This window comes from Euprymna scolopes, chromosome 10 (assembly GCF_053919585.1).
Source record: "Euprymna scolopes isolate OS-2025 chromosome 10, ASM5391958v1, whole genome shotgun sequence".
In the NCBI taxonomy this organism is placed as follows: Eukaryota; Metazoa; Mollusca; class Cephalopoda; order Sepiida; family Sepiolidae; genus Euprymna; species Euprymna scolopes.
The window spans coordinates 96,245,112-96,259,756 of record NC_136491.1 but is presented as its reverse complement, the minus strand read 5'-3'; the positions used below and the strand labels follow the sequence as shown (position 1 = coordinate 96,259,756).

The 14,645-nt window shown below is 32.5% G+C and overlaps 1 protein-coding gene across 28 annotated transcripts in view; it reads left to right on the top strand.

The window, feature by feature from the left end:
- The window catches only part of LOC145286154 (uncharacterized), an 811,438-nt gene that overhangs the window by 762,739 nt on the left and 34,054 nt on the right, over window positions 1-14,645 (top strand). For 12 of the 28 annotated variants that reach the window (XM_080134924.1, XM_080134912.1, XM_080134921.1 and 9 more), the window contains 5 exons: window positions 1,637-1,703; window positions 4,360-4,505; window positions 6,894-7,109; window positions 8,988-9,138; window positions 11,751-11,813. In XM_080134924.1, the coding sequence (XP_079991050.1) occupies window positions 1,637-1,703; window positions 4,360-4,505; window positions 6,894-7,109; window positions 8,988-9,138; window positions 11,751-11,813 (643 nt within the window). The remainder of the gene's footprint in view (window positions 1-1,636; window positions 1,704-4,359; window positions 4,506-6,893; window positions 7,110-8,987; window positions 9,139-11,750; window positions 11,814-14,645) is intronic. The other 16 variants (XM_080134927.1, XM_080134917.1, XM_080134915.1 and 13 more) reach the window with 3 other exon arrangements.

The window sequence follows — 14,645 nt, the reverse complement described above, 5'->3', positions numbered from 1 at the left end:
AACCTTATTGATTTGGCAAATTATATCTACACTTAAAAAATTAAAAGCATATTACTGCTATGTAATATGTAACACTTGGATATTCATGTAAAGGCATTTCATACAGTCGATCTGATTATTTTATGGATGAGTTTTTCGATCAAATTCAACTTGAAAGGCAAATACTCGTCAGGATGTGACTGGAATATAGTGTCTGTTCTGTCCTCAAATAAAGGGGAAATCCTTCTAGAATAAGGCAAGTTTTATATTTGTCCCAATTCATAGTGCCTTTTTAGCAAGCTGGATTTCACCACCATATTAAAAACCGGCTTTGTATTTAATTCAGTCTTCATAAGGCAGCAACCAAATAGTGACTTGGATGCTAGAAGCAGCTTATCCTGCCTTGACAGAGTTCAAAATAGACTTCGTAGCTTAGTGGGGGATGTCCTTTTCTCTTCCCTGCAACCTCTTTCCCACAGAAGAGACGTTGCAAGCCTGTCTCTGCTTTATCGTTATTTCCATGGCAAGTGCTCGTCTGAGCTCCAATCTATGGTCCCCTCTCACCAAACTTTCATGAAAAACACCTGTCTAGCCAAAAGCACTATTAATAATTTCCCCCACTCTTTATCCGTCTCTAACTCTAAACGTAGATTCCATGAACAAAGCTTCTTTCTTAGAACTGCACGCCTGTGGAACTCTTCCGTTTGCTTGCTTTCCAGCTGACTACAATCTGATTATCTTCAAGTCCAACATAAACAAGTTCTTGATGAACCGTCCCCTTAATTAATCCAATTTACAAAGTTTCCACTACTTATGTTTACTATGCTATAATCCCATTGACTAATGTATACCCATTAACCCTTATCCTCGAGTGGCCTCTGGGCCTTGATAAGTGGTGATTCCTGTGTAAAACAAAAAAAAAAAAAAAATACAGAAGTATCCATCCATACCAACTTTCTTTGTCCGTGATACTTTTTCTTCTTTTCTTAAACTATAAAATTAGAACTCAGATTTAAGGAAATGGAAGTTTTTTTGTTTTGTTTTAATCTTCGGAATTTAAAAACTACTTGAAGCGAGGGGGAAGGGGATGTGATTGTTTTTTTTCTTTTTTAGAGCGCAGTTGCTCGAATGGGTGCTTTGAATGTGAAAGAAATTACTTGATTGAAAACTAAAATTCTAGTCTTTGTTTATTTCAGTTTTATTGCTTTTTTTTGTGAATGCAGATAAAAAAAAACTTAAGTTTATTTTATATTTTATGCTAATTATCATTATTTTTTGTCAATTGGTTTTGATATTTCACAAGGAAATAAATCCTTATATGTTTGGATTATATATATGATAATTAGATATATTTTTTTTTTTTTAATAGTAAAATCTTGATGTTTATTAATTTCTTTTTTTTTTTTGCTTCAATTTGTGATTTGAAAAGACACTGAAAAAGGCATTTTGGAATTAAAAAAAAATATTCTAAATCGTCTCTGAAACGATCGTATGCCAAATTTTTGTTGCTTTTGAATTCTTGAAAGTGATATATATAATGTGCTAATTTTATTTCAACTCTCCCTCCCTCTCTCTCTCTCTCTCTCTCTCTGAAAGATTGTATTATTTTCTGTGAAAAAAATCATCTTTTTAATAACTTCTCTATTTTTCATTCTAGGCTGGAAAAGAAATGCGCGAATGTATCAATGAAAATACACCAGGTAACCAGGAATTTTTCAATAGATGTAAGAAGTTTTGTTTTTTTTAATTTCTCACTGTAAACCATTCTAAATAGCAAAAGACTTTCTAAAGCAATTGTTATTCCATTGAATTCAATTACAAACTTCAGACATCAGAGAATAACCCCATCCGATACAATGGGAGAAAAAGTGTGGCCCAATAACAGAAAGAAAAAATAAAAGCGTTTTAATTATTGTAAATTTTAATTTAAATCAACTACCTGCTCTTTGAGCGATACTGGCATACCCAATCATACCAAGTTTAATCTTTATCTAGCTTCTATTACTTTATAGTCAATAGGAACAAGAATAATTATGACATTTTGTGAAGAAACTGTATGTTACTTTGTATTTGCATGAGAGAGTAAGTAACTATGATGAATATACAGGGTGGAATAATAAAATTATTGCCCTAGAAAAGATGACATGATTCCATTTCCGTTTTACGAAAACCGGTTTTCTTTTTTTGTGGCAGATCATCTACTAGTTGGCCAGTTGTTGTGTACAAGAGCGACAGGAGTCTTCTATCATGTCTGAAAGTGACACAATGTTCAACGAGCGAGACCGGAAATGCACCGCTGTACACCTCATGCTCTCTACTGATCCAAGTTATGACAACAGGACCATTGCCAGCACCCTCAAAATGCATCGCTGGATTGCCACGAAAAATAGGGACGTGCCCAGAGTGATGAGAATAAAGTTTCTGCCCACGGTGTGGTTTCAAGTGAGAGCCACATCATGCCACCTCACATTTTTGAAGTTGGCTTGAAAGTCGACACCAAAGTGTACCTGAATGTGCTGAAGAGTGTGGTGATTTCCTGGTGCAATCAGGTGGCCGCTGGCAAAACCTGAGTGTGGCAGCAGGACTTGGCGCTGGCTCACAAGAGACCCAGGCTTGGCTTCAGAAGGAGTGCTATGACTTTGTACCCTTCTCTCACTGCCCACCCCTCCTACCCCAACCTGAACCCGCTGGAGTACTTTGTGTGGTCATACGTTGAGAGCATCACCAACATGACCTCCTACAACACCAAAGCCAGCTTGATCACTTCCATCCACCAAGTATTCGCCAAGCTCGCACCGGTGTTTGTGGAAAAGGCATGCTTCCGATTCTGGACCTGTATCGAGGCAGTGATTGAGGTTGAAGGCGGCTACATTGAATAGATATCAACTCTATAATGATAGAAGATGTATCAAACACTGATTACATATAATGATAGAAGATGTATCGAGACACAGGAATGGGTAGGTTTGATCCTGCAGAACAGTGATTCATTAAAATTGTGGGGTCTGCGTTCGCGCCTGGTCCACAAAATATGGAAATAAAAAATTAAAAAAAAAAAAAACGTTTACAAGTGTTTTTGATATAGCTGTACATAAGAATACTTTGATAAGTATGTTTTAACTTAAATAGGGATGGTATAATAAAATTGTGGGGTCTGCATTCGTGCCTGGCCTCCATAGAATGGAAATAGGCACAAACTTTAATAAAGACTTTTCATATCTATCTGTGTAAGTATACTTTGATAATGATGTTTCAGTTTGAAGAAATATGGTATAATAAAATTATGGGGTGTTCGTTCGTGCCTGACCTCCATAGAATGGAAATATGTCACAAAGTTTAACAGGTTTTTTAATATAGATCCACAGAATATTGTGATAAGTGTTTCAGTGTGAACAGGTATGATATAAATTATGGGATTTATCTATTTTATTTTTACTTTCATCATATTTTGCTTTGGTTTTGATACCCCCAAATTCGAAGCTATCTCTTTACAACCCTTCCTTTTCATAACCTATCATACTTTCATAAATCAGAGTCCATTTTCTGTAGGCTGTTTTTGAACCCAGTCAACGACGGGTACTTTTGCTAGTATATATATGTACACACACAAAAAGCATTAGAAGTTATGTTTTTAAGCTAATGTAATTCGTTTTGAACTAATGCTTAATCAACTTTATGTGTACTTTTTTGTAGATTATGAAAAAAAGTTCAAAGTTTTAAAACAATATTCATGTAATACTTTATTATAGGTTTATCAAACATTTAAACACTATATAAACACTAATTCAGAGAGTTTTTAAACATTTTTGTTTATGAGAATATTAGGGTGAAAACTTTCTTCTAAAATTACAATAAAAGTGTTCATATGCCGTAAAACAAAATAAACAATCGCCCTCTAAAAATATTAGACTCCTATTGGAATGACCCTTGAGCTTCAGTGTGGATATGCCTTGCTTTGGAGTAAAAAAGAAAGTGAAAGCATGCAATTTTATTCTTAGTGCATTCTGATATACGTCATGCAGAACTCGCTATGGAACGTAACAGGATGCAGTAATAAAACACAAAATGCCACTAAACTAAGCAATCAATCCATTCATCTATAATATAAATCTCACCTGTCTGTTTAAATGTATGTTTGTATGTCTGCCTAAAACTTTCGACAGAGGCGACAGATTTTTACGAGATCGGTATCATTATAAAAGCTGAGTAAATAAATTACATATCGCTTGGAAGATGAATAGAAATCATCTTTATTTTGTGTAATGAGTAGCTTTAGACTATTTGATCACAAATCAAATTGTAACGTTTTAGCGTTTATCTGCCTGGAAATGTTGCACACATCTATGTTCTTTTTTTTTCTTTTCTTTCTTTTCTTTTTAGGCAAATATCAAACACTGAATTCACAGATTTCCAGTGGATCAGCAATTGATGGCGTTCCTATTTACTCTGGGCCGTTTTTAGGTCAAGCAAGAGTGCATACAGACTATGATCCAGAACCTCAAGAAAAAGATGCCTTAATATTGAGGGTAAGACAATTATGCAATCATTATACATTTTTTTTTAAATTAAAATAGTTACCAGTATATATAAAAATACTCTTTATGTTATTTAATTAAAAAAAAAACAAAAAATAAACTAATAAACATTTTTGAGTGTTAATTAATTCCAGCTTTTGATTTTTGAAATGATAACTAATGGTATGTATGCATATATGTATATATACTAGCAGGAAGACCCAACATTGCCCGTGTGTGCATATATATATATATATATATATATATATATATATATATATATATATATATATATATACACACACATCTACTAGCAGGAAGACCCAACATTGCCCGAGATTAAATGAGGCTCACCAAATGCTCCACACTTCCAATACAATTATTACTGTCGAAATCAGTGGAATTGTCCATTTTTCAATCAAATCAATTGATTGGTTGCTCTAGTTGAGGACTCACCCTGTTGGACTGGGAGGAAGCTTCTCATGTCTCCCTGCAGTGACTTAGTGCACAATACATTGTTCAGAACCTTTGGTTGATTTTATAAAATTATTTTTATATAATAGCTCAAATTAAAGTTTAAAATGCAAAAGTTAAATATCATGATCCAACTGTGCGCTAAACAGAAACATTAATTTCAAATGTGCCCCTGTCGTATCAAAGAACCAAATGTTGATTTTATGTGCCAAGCCCTTCTACTTGTGCGGCGATAAAACTTCTCAAATGCACTTGTGATTTTAGGCTGTATCAAAGTTTCAACTTTCATCAAAATCGGACTGTTCCTTTTTTGATTATCAACTTTTGTTACTTACGGAGAAGTCTATCTAAGAACACTGCCAGATAGATAAGGCACATTTGTGTGAAATTTCCAAAAACAAATTAGCCCAGCCTTTTCAGAGTTCATAGGGAATGAACTCACATGCACACAATCTGCCTTTTATATATAAACCTATACTTACATACCTTCTATCTCTATCTAAAAGGAACCTTGTATGTGTGAGTTTGTTTCCTATGGACTCAGAAATGGCTGGGTCGAGTTTTATGAAATTTCACATGAAGGTACTTTATGTACCTGGCAGTTTTCTTGGATAGGTTTTATATAGGAATGTCTTCAATAAGTATTGATAAGCGATAATCAAAATAATCCAATGAAAGAAGGGACAAGCCATTTCGACCAAAGTTAACACCTTACATAGCCTAACATTACGAGTTCATTTAAGAAGTTTTATCATCACACAAGCCGAAAGGCCTGGCTTATAAAATTAGCAGTAAGTTCTTTCATATGACGGGTGCATGTTCGAAATAAATGTTTCTGTTTAGAGCACAATTAAATCATGATATTTAATTTTTGCATTTTAAACTTTAATCTATTATATATAAAAAGTAATTTTATAAAATCAACATTAGATTCTCTACAGTGCAATGTACACTACATCGTATTGTGAACTAACTTGCTGCAAGAGCCATGTTAGCTTCCTCCTAGTGCACTGCGATGGGTCCCCAACTAGAGCAGGCAATCAATAGATTTGATTGAAAAATGGGTGATTTCACCGATTTTTATGACAATAAAATATAGGAGTGTGAAACATTCGCTGATCATCATTCAATCCCGGGCAACATCGGGTCACTCTGCTAGTATTTCATAAAATGAAATGTGGAGGCAGACTGTATAAAGGAATGGAAAAAAATTAAACATAGGGAAAATAAAAAAAAACAAATGAGACTGACAAGTTCAAAAACGTCTCATACACATATATATGATGTAATACATGCTTTTGTGTTGTTAGTTTACTAGCAGGAACGCCCGACGTAGCCCAGTCTTAAATACGAAAATATATAATATGACGTTTTAATTTATGCAGATTTCGTATATACTATTATAGAGCCAATTTTCTATCGATTCTTATATATTATGAAGTTGTGATTTCAAAACTAAAAAAAATATATCAATATGACTTAGGTGCATCAGCTTGAATCGAAACCGAAATCAAAACTTATGAAGAAAATATATAACTTGAGTTCCTTCAGCTATAATAGAAACCGAAACCAAAACTTATGAAGAATTCTTAGTAAAATTATTTATAAAAGAATGAGTGTCATAAGCTATAATCGAAATCGAAACCCAAACATGAAGAATTCTTGGTAAAATTATTTATGACAAGAAATGGAAGGTCATAACAATCAAACGACAGTCACTCGAAAGAAAAAAGATGTAAGCGTAACACACAAAATAACACACGCTATCGTATTAACATATAGATTATCAATTGATGAACCATCATCAACATCTGCCAAATTATTTTGGAATGAAAAAAAACTTCTCATTTTCATAACAAGATCTGTTAGATTAGTAATATACTTTTCTTTGTCTTTTAATTTCGTTTATGTTTTCTCTTATTTCAGAAAGGTGACATAATTAATGTGATCAGTATGGTTCAACCTGGTCTATGGAAAGGTCTGCTAAATGCCAGGTTGGGAACCTTTAGATTTTCCCATGTTGAGATGGTAACAGAAGATACTCCTCGGTGCCAACGTAGAGACAGGATACACAGACGGCGAAACTCCCAGCGGTCTAAGCCTCGTAATGTTGAAGAACTAATGCAAAGGATAGGATTAGAGGTAAATGTTTGCCCTCCGCCCTCTTCAATTTCTCTTGCTTAATGTAGAGATACTTGATTCTCTTTGTGTGCTTTCACTATGTAAGTTGTGATCGTCCGCTCGTTGTTTCCATCTGAATTTGAGGTTTCATTTTGTCACTAGTCGTAGTGTCACTCATGTGATCTCAGTCACTGCTGTTACAAAAGGAGTGTTCATTCCAAATAAAATTGCAATTTTTACGCAAGTAATGTTTTATTTGGAAAGGGTTGAAATAAAACTTGGATTTTTAACTGAGTAATATTAGGTTGGTGCAAAAATAATGTATTTTGATATGAAGTTGAACATTAAAAAAACGACGTTATTTTTGCACCAACCTAATAAAGCACAAATATAAAGAATAAATTGGATGAAAACGCTTCTGTGTAGATCAATAAATATAATTATTTATCAAGTCAATGTAAAAGCTTTGGCCGGTTTGTACTAGGGGCATTTTAAATCATTGTAAATTATTTTAGACATAATGTTATCGCCATGATTAATTTGTAACTTTTTTCTTATAGATTACTAAAGCATCGGCCATATTTTTCTCAGCCATGTTGACCTGAAAATGACCTTCTTTGGTATAAAAAAAAAAAAATGGACTCATCTACCATCATGATAATGCCATTTCTTAAACAGTCCTACTGACCAAAGATGTCTAAGAAGAATTTGATTGGGAAATCTTTCCTCATCCTGCGTATTCTTCTGACCTAGCTGCTTCAGATTATCACTTATTTCGAGGATTATAAAATCAGTTAAATGGCCTTTTTGATATCATGAGAGGAGACTAAACATGAGTTAGATCCATATTCCACTTCAAGACTTCAAGAATAACACAAACAAGGCGTTTATAAGCTCGTTAATAGATGGAATCAAGTTATAGAGAGCAAGGGTCGTAATTGTTATGAATAAAGATTTTCAGAAGCACAGTTTTTTTTTTTTTTTTTGTTTTTTTTCAAGATGAAATTTTATATTCACAAAAAAAACTTTTACACCTACGTAATATTCTATATTTACAATTAAAAAAGAATGTGCAATGAAGATGCAGTTAATTGTACCTATTTACAATGCCTCCCCACTGGACAGAGTTAGACACCAGAGTCGTTTTTTAACGTGGAGAAAAGGTACAAAAATAAAAAATTGTCTCAGTTGTGAAGGATTTCTCCTCCACTGAAAGAAAACGAGAAATGCAAGTGCCGCATCTGAAGAATTAAGAAATGGAGAAGAATTAACTTAATTGTAGTCGCGTTCATTGAATGTTGGCTTGTCAAATGCAAGGGACATAACTCTGCTTTCCAAAATGCACATTATTTCAGCAAAACAATAAAGGAGTTAATTCCCTTTCAAATATAACCCGTTATATCATTATTCTTGGGTGGAAATCTGCTTCCATCTACCAAACAACAAAAATGTAAATCAGAACTCTGACTCTGACCAAGGAAACGGATGGAGAGGTAAACAAAAAATAAACAAGTATGGTAAGGGGGGTGACGATACTTAAATAGTTAACAACACAGACTGAAAACCTGGGTATTCGAGTTTGAATCCAGTTCATTCAACCGAAACACTTTCATTAAACAAAGCTTGAAAGAAGATAAATAAAATATATAGATATCAAATTTGGATCATACGGAGACTACTTGAGAATTATTGTTCTTTGCATTGCATCTTCAGCGATTGGACGATCCCATCTTTTCCAAAGGGAATGAAAGGTTATGAAATTGCTTTAGCATTTATTAGGAATGTTTTGTATCTGTTTTTTTTTTTTTTTTAATTTTTTTTTTTTACATATGAGTTATCAATTTTAAAAGTGGATTTCATTTTTTCTTTCTTTTTTAATTTTTTTTTTTTTTTATCCAGCATCTAACTAGTATTTTCATCTTAAATGGATATGACAAACTGGAAACATTTGCGGACATTGATGAAGATGATTTGAATGAATTGAATATTCGGGACACTGAACAACGTGCCAAAATTCTGACTGCAGCGGAACTCTTAGTGCACTGCAATTGTAAGTGAAATGCTCAACATTATATCCTGCAGATCATCTCTGTAATCTTCTTTCAATTTCAGGCAACAAAGAATCCCAGATTTGGGTCCCCATTTACTTGCCTTCCCCATGAAGATAACGTTAGGCATGAAGTCGGTTTTTTTAATGAAATGCTCTCCAAAAAGGGACGCTTTTGATTGCCTCGATTGAGAAGGATTTCTCTTTTGGACTGTTCATAGTTATATAAAAAAAAACAAACAAAAAAAAAGAACACTTAACACTCTTCCACCCCTTTATCCTTGAAACTGATCAGTACCAGATCGGTTACCATTTTGAAATACCAGACGCTGTATGTAGGAAATTGAAAACTGCTCATATATTTGATTCTCTAAAAACTTTTACATTCAAACGAAGCTGAATCAGTGTGAGCACCCCATCATGTACTAAGTAGAAAAGCTGTTCAGACATCAAAATAATTTACAATTAGTTTACTTTTTAGTTAAATTTCTTGAGAAAAATGAAAAAAACTTTTAAGTAAAAAATGTTAGCAGAACTTCTAGTAATTAATTTGAGGATGCATAATTGGTTTAATGGATGCCATAACAGACTATTAAATCGGCTATGCTGAGTTCAAATCCAACTGGATCCATTGTCATTTATATGCTAATACTCTTAGGAAAGATATTAGCCTCCAATGTTTCATAGTTATGTATGCCTTAGCAACTTGTGTTCTTTTTCCATGACCACAGTTTTTTTCCAACAACCTCCAATCTGTGGAACCGTTATTATCTCAGTAACAACATGATCATCGGCAAATCTGATCCAAATAAATATCTGACTGTTTGCAGAAGTCATAACTTTTTTTTTTTTATTCCATTCAATATTTTCAAGCTTCTCATAATATTCACCATCATTAAACTATTAATCTTCTTAAACTTCATCCTCGAATGGCTTTTAACCTTGTTAAGTGATGATATATTATTAAAATGAATAGCTGATCTGTTGTTAAACGAACTTATCTGTCATTAAAAGTCACTTAAAAATATCTCCACAGACTATTGCATTGGCATGCGGAGTACAAATCCAACTGAATCCATGGTGGTATTATTTACACACTAAATACTCTTAAAAAAGGTATTAACCTGCACTGCCCATTCAGTTATGGGTAAAATAGAATCTTGTGGGTAATTTCCATGAACAGAGTTTCTTTCCAACAACCTATCTGCGAAACACATTGCCACAAGATTGCTTCCAATAAACATTCATGATAAACCGTCTACATAAATCATAAACTTTAATGCATTCCATTCTTTATTAAATTGTTAGGTGAAAGTTAACAAACCCCGCAGTAAAGAATGGCTTTCTAAATTTTCTGAAGTTTATTGACCGTGCTGAAATAATGTTATTTAGAAAGCCATTACATATATTGTAGATGGAGCTGATTCTTCATTAACTATTCTATATTTTCACCTAAAAAAAATCTATATAAATAAAACAGTAGATGTATGTCTGTGTGAAAATATTTAACCGATAAATTCTTAAACTACTGGTCACATAACACTGAAATTAACAGGAAATATTAATCATACGCCGAGAATGATTTATGACAAGTAAATCTTTGTTTGGATGGATAAAGCGTATAGAAATACATTGGCAAGTTGAAATGCAAAAATGTTCATTTCAACTTGCCAACATATTTTTATTACTTTTGTGCATGCGCAAATTCATTCATAGTGTGAAGTGGTTTAATTTTAAATCTTTCTCATCTATCTGTTGATAGCTCAAACAGTAAGGAACATGTCTGGAGGACTAAATGTTTCGGTTTTGATTCTAACTGATGGTAACCAAGTCATTTTTGTTTGTTTTTAGGTACAATATAATATCCAATAGAGAATTTTCTCTTATAATAAATATGAAATATGCTTGAATTAAAATATTTAAGTGTATTTTACAACCAGCCCCGCCGTTAAATTAACAAATTTGTGAAACTGAAACTATTGGTGGGAGTTATATTAAGGATCAGTTTGATCAGAAACTATTTGCTGCAAACTCCTGGTTTGCTTTGTTTCATATATCTGACTTTTTAGAGATTATTTTGAGTTCATAAATAAAGAGATATCTTTATTGTTTTGCACGAATTTAAAAAAAAGCAAAAACATGGTTTTGTTTCCAACCATATTTTTTGTTTGTTTCTTTTTTATTTTCATACCACCCCCTTTCAAATTTTTGTTCTCGTTACTCCTCTTGGGCTCTCTCTCTCTCTCCTATTTTATCACTCTCCTTGCTTGTTTTCTTATTTGCATTACTCTTTTGTGCTTTCGTTGAATTTTTCTCAATCTGTTTGTCCTCAGTTTTTAAACTGCAAACATGTGACGATTTAAATTTGTGGACAATCCTTATTCATTGATCCGTTTTGTTTATTCAGAAGGCAGGCATTTCTCCAACTATGTTTACACACATTACCTTCAAAACTTTGATTTTTACATTAAGGAATTTTTATTATTTATTTCATTTTTTTTTTTGTTTTTTTTTTCATTTTTCTACAATGATTCATGTTCTCCAAGTAAAAAAAAAAAAAAAAAAATTATTTCACACATTATTATCTCCCTTTTCTTTCCTCTCCCAATCACCAGATGATGTTTCAATGCTATTCAACTGTAAGGCAAAACCTATGCCTACATACTGGGACATACAGGGTGAGTGGAAAAACAAAAGTCATGCATCATAATGTTGTTTGTTATTCTTTGGGGAATGACAAGAAAAGTATGCAATACCTACAAAGGAAAGTAACTAAACAGCCCAAGTATGAAAATGGTTTAGAATTGTAAGGTTTAGCTACTTTACTACAGATGAGAAAGAGAAGTAATTTAATTGAAATCTACAAAATAATTGCATTTTTAAATATAGAATAGTTTTCAATATCCCACCTCATTAATATATAAAAGATAATGCTAATCCAATATACGTAAACACAAAGTCAAATCATCTCCCTCATAAAACAGACTTTCAATTCTATTGAACATAAGCTTAACAATAACTCTAGCAACGAAAATGGGAAAAGTCATAATTTAAGAAGTCAAGCACCATTTACAATATCGCTCTAAAAATATAACCAATAGGACAACAATAATATAAATAAATTAAAATGAAATTAAAGAAAAAGAAATATGATCTGGTTTACATTGGCTTATAATCAGATGTTAAAAACGAAACTTAAAATTGTCATTGCTTTCTTTTGAGGGTGGCAAAAAAATATGTAATAACTACAAAGGAAAAGGAAGAAATATCTCGAGTATGAAAATATTTTAAAATCATAAGATTTAACTAGAGACAAGAATAAAAAAAATTTAATTCAAATCTACAAATATAAAACAGTCTTAATATCTCCCTTCACATTATTAATTTATTGACAAAAAATATTTCAAAAACTAAATCAATAAAAACTCTTTATAAAAGTAAACGATATATTTTAAGAATAAATTATCTAATCAAGTTCAGATAGACACAATTATAGAAAATTTAAAGATTAAATTGGATTAATTACAAAAATATCCTTTTTATATTTAATGGATGATACCAATCCAATATAACCGAACCTAAACTCCAATCACCCCCTCCATCAATCATAAAACATATCTGAAAATGAACAAATGTTATATCTATAACATTTCATATCAGGGCCTTATGTTGCACATGAAACAGTCACATTTGCGAGTGATTTTTCCAAGTGGCAACTAAAAATAATAAAACGCTTATCTTTTGGTGATTGTGATTATTTTGTCTTTTCAACCTTTTTTTATAATAAAACAAGCAAAGTCAAAAAATTCATTTAAATAATAAGTTTAATAGAACAATTTACTCTTTTTTTAATGACGGCTGAAAAATTTTGAATGTTAAAACCTTTAAGTCTTGACATAAAATTTGGTGCATATATAGAATCACGCTTATTTGAAAAACAAAAAAATACAGACAAGTCTTTATGATGTACATACTCATCATAGAATGAAGATGTCATATTCCAAAAATCGTATGGGTTTGGACAGTAACTTTTCTATTTGGCTAGTAAACGAAAATATTTAGTTGTCAATTAAATATAAATTTGTCTGTAGTTCCCTGCATATGGATGTATGAAATAATACTTAGCTCCTGAAGCAGTTAAACACTCTCATAAGAATTTATTTTACCACCGTGTGCTCTATCCCAACCATCATCAATGGACCTGAGGTAATCTCGTCAGCATCAGACAAAGCCAAATTCTTTGCAGCTAATTCTACCCTATGCGGCCAAGACCCCCCCTCCTATTCCCTCCTATATCTGAAAACATGTTATACAACATACATATATCTGTGCGTGATGTTGCCAAGCTAATCAAAAACCTTAATTCCAGTAAAGCAACTGGTTCTGACGGCATTCCAATTATAGTGCTCAAAAAGCTTCAACCAGAATTTGCTCCCATACTTACAAAGCTGTTTAAGCGTTGTCTTAAGAAGAATTGCTTTCCAACATCCTAGAAAACCTCATCAGCATGCCCTGCATTTAAAAATTCAGGTGATCGGTCATCTCCCTCTCAATACAGACCAATCAGTCTTCTGTGCATCATGAGTAAGTTGCTGGAATCTGTGTTAAATAGAGAAGTAGTAAAAATAACCTCCTTAGTGACATGCAATATGGTTTCTGTTCTGCTAGATCTACAGCAGATGTGCTAAGTTATATCTCATACAATGAGCAAATCTCAACAAAAGCTGCCTTTCTAGGGCAATTGCTCTTGACATGTCAAAAGCTTTTGATAGAGTATGCCATAAATGTCTACTCCACAAAATTTCCAGCTACTGTATTACTGGAAATATCTTTCCAGTTATTAAATCATTTCTCATTGATAGGTTCATTAAAGTAGTGGTTGATGGGCAGAAATCAGAAGCTTACAGTATTAATGCTGGAGTCCCTCATGGTTCCACCTGGGCCCAACTCTCTTCCTGATCTACATTAATGATCTCCCAAATCACATCCTAAGAAAAACACTTCCCTATAAGTAACAACTTGTACAAAATAGTCAACAAAAATTACCTAAAACTGTCCTACAATTGCTGCAAAAACTTAAAAATGATAATTAAAGTAAACAATAACAAGCCACTAAATGATAGTAAAGAAAAGAAAATAACGCGTAAAAAAGTGACCAATGTAGCGACAATAAAAATATCACTATAGATGACAAAAATATAACCACTAGAAATATTAATAACTAGTCATGGGACAATTCCAATATTTTCCACGATTCCAATATAATTACCAATTCAGTACTAAATTCCTGATTCCAATACAATTACCGATTCCAATTCTTTATAAATCTTTAAATATTTAACTATCAAATTGTTATTTTCCTCAATTTCTGTAAAAAAAGACATGTCAAATATGCAGATATTTTCCTAAATGTAAAATTAGACTTGTGGAGGATGATCTATAGATTTTAACTTTAAAATCAATAAATATTTATTATTTTGTCATTATTACCAGCAATGTTAGATTATGGT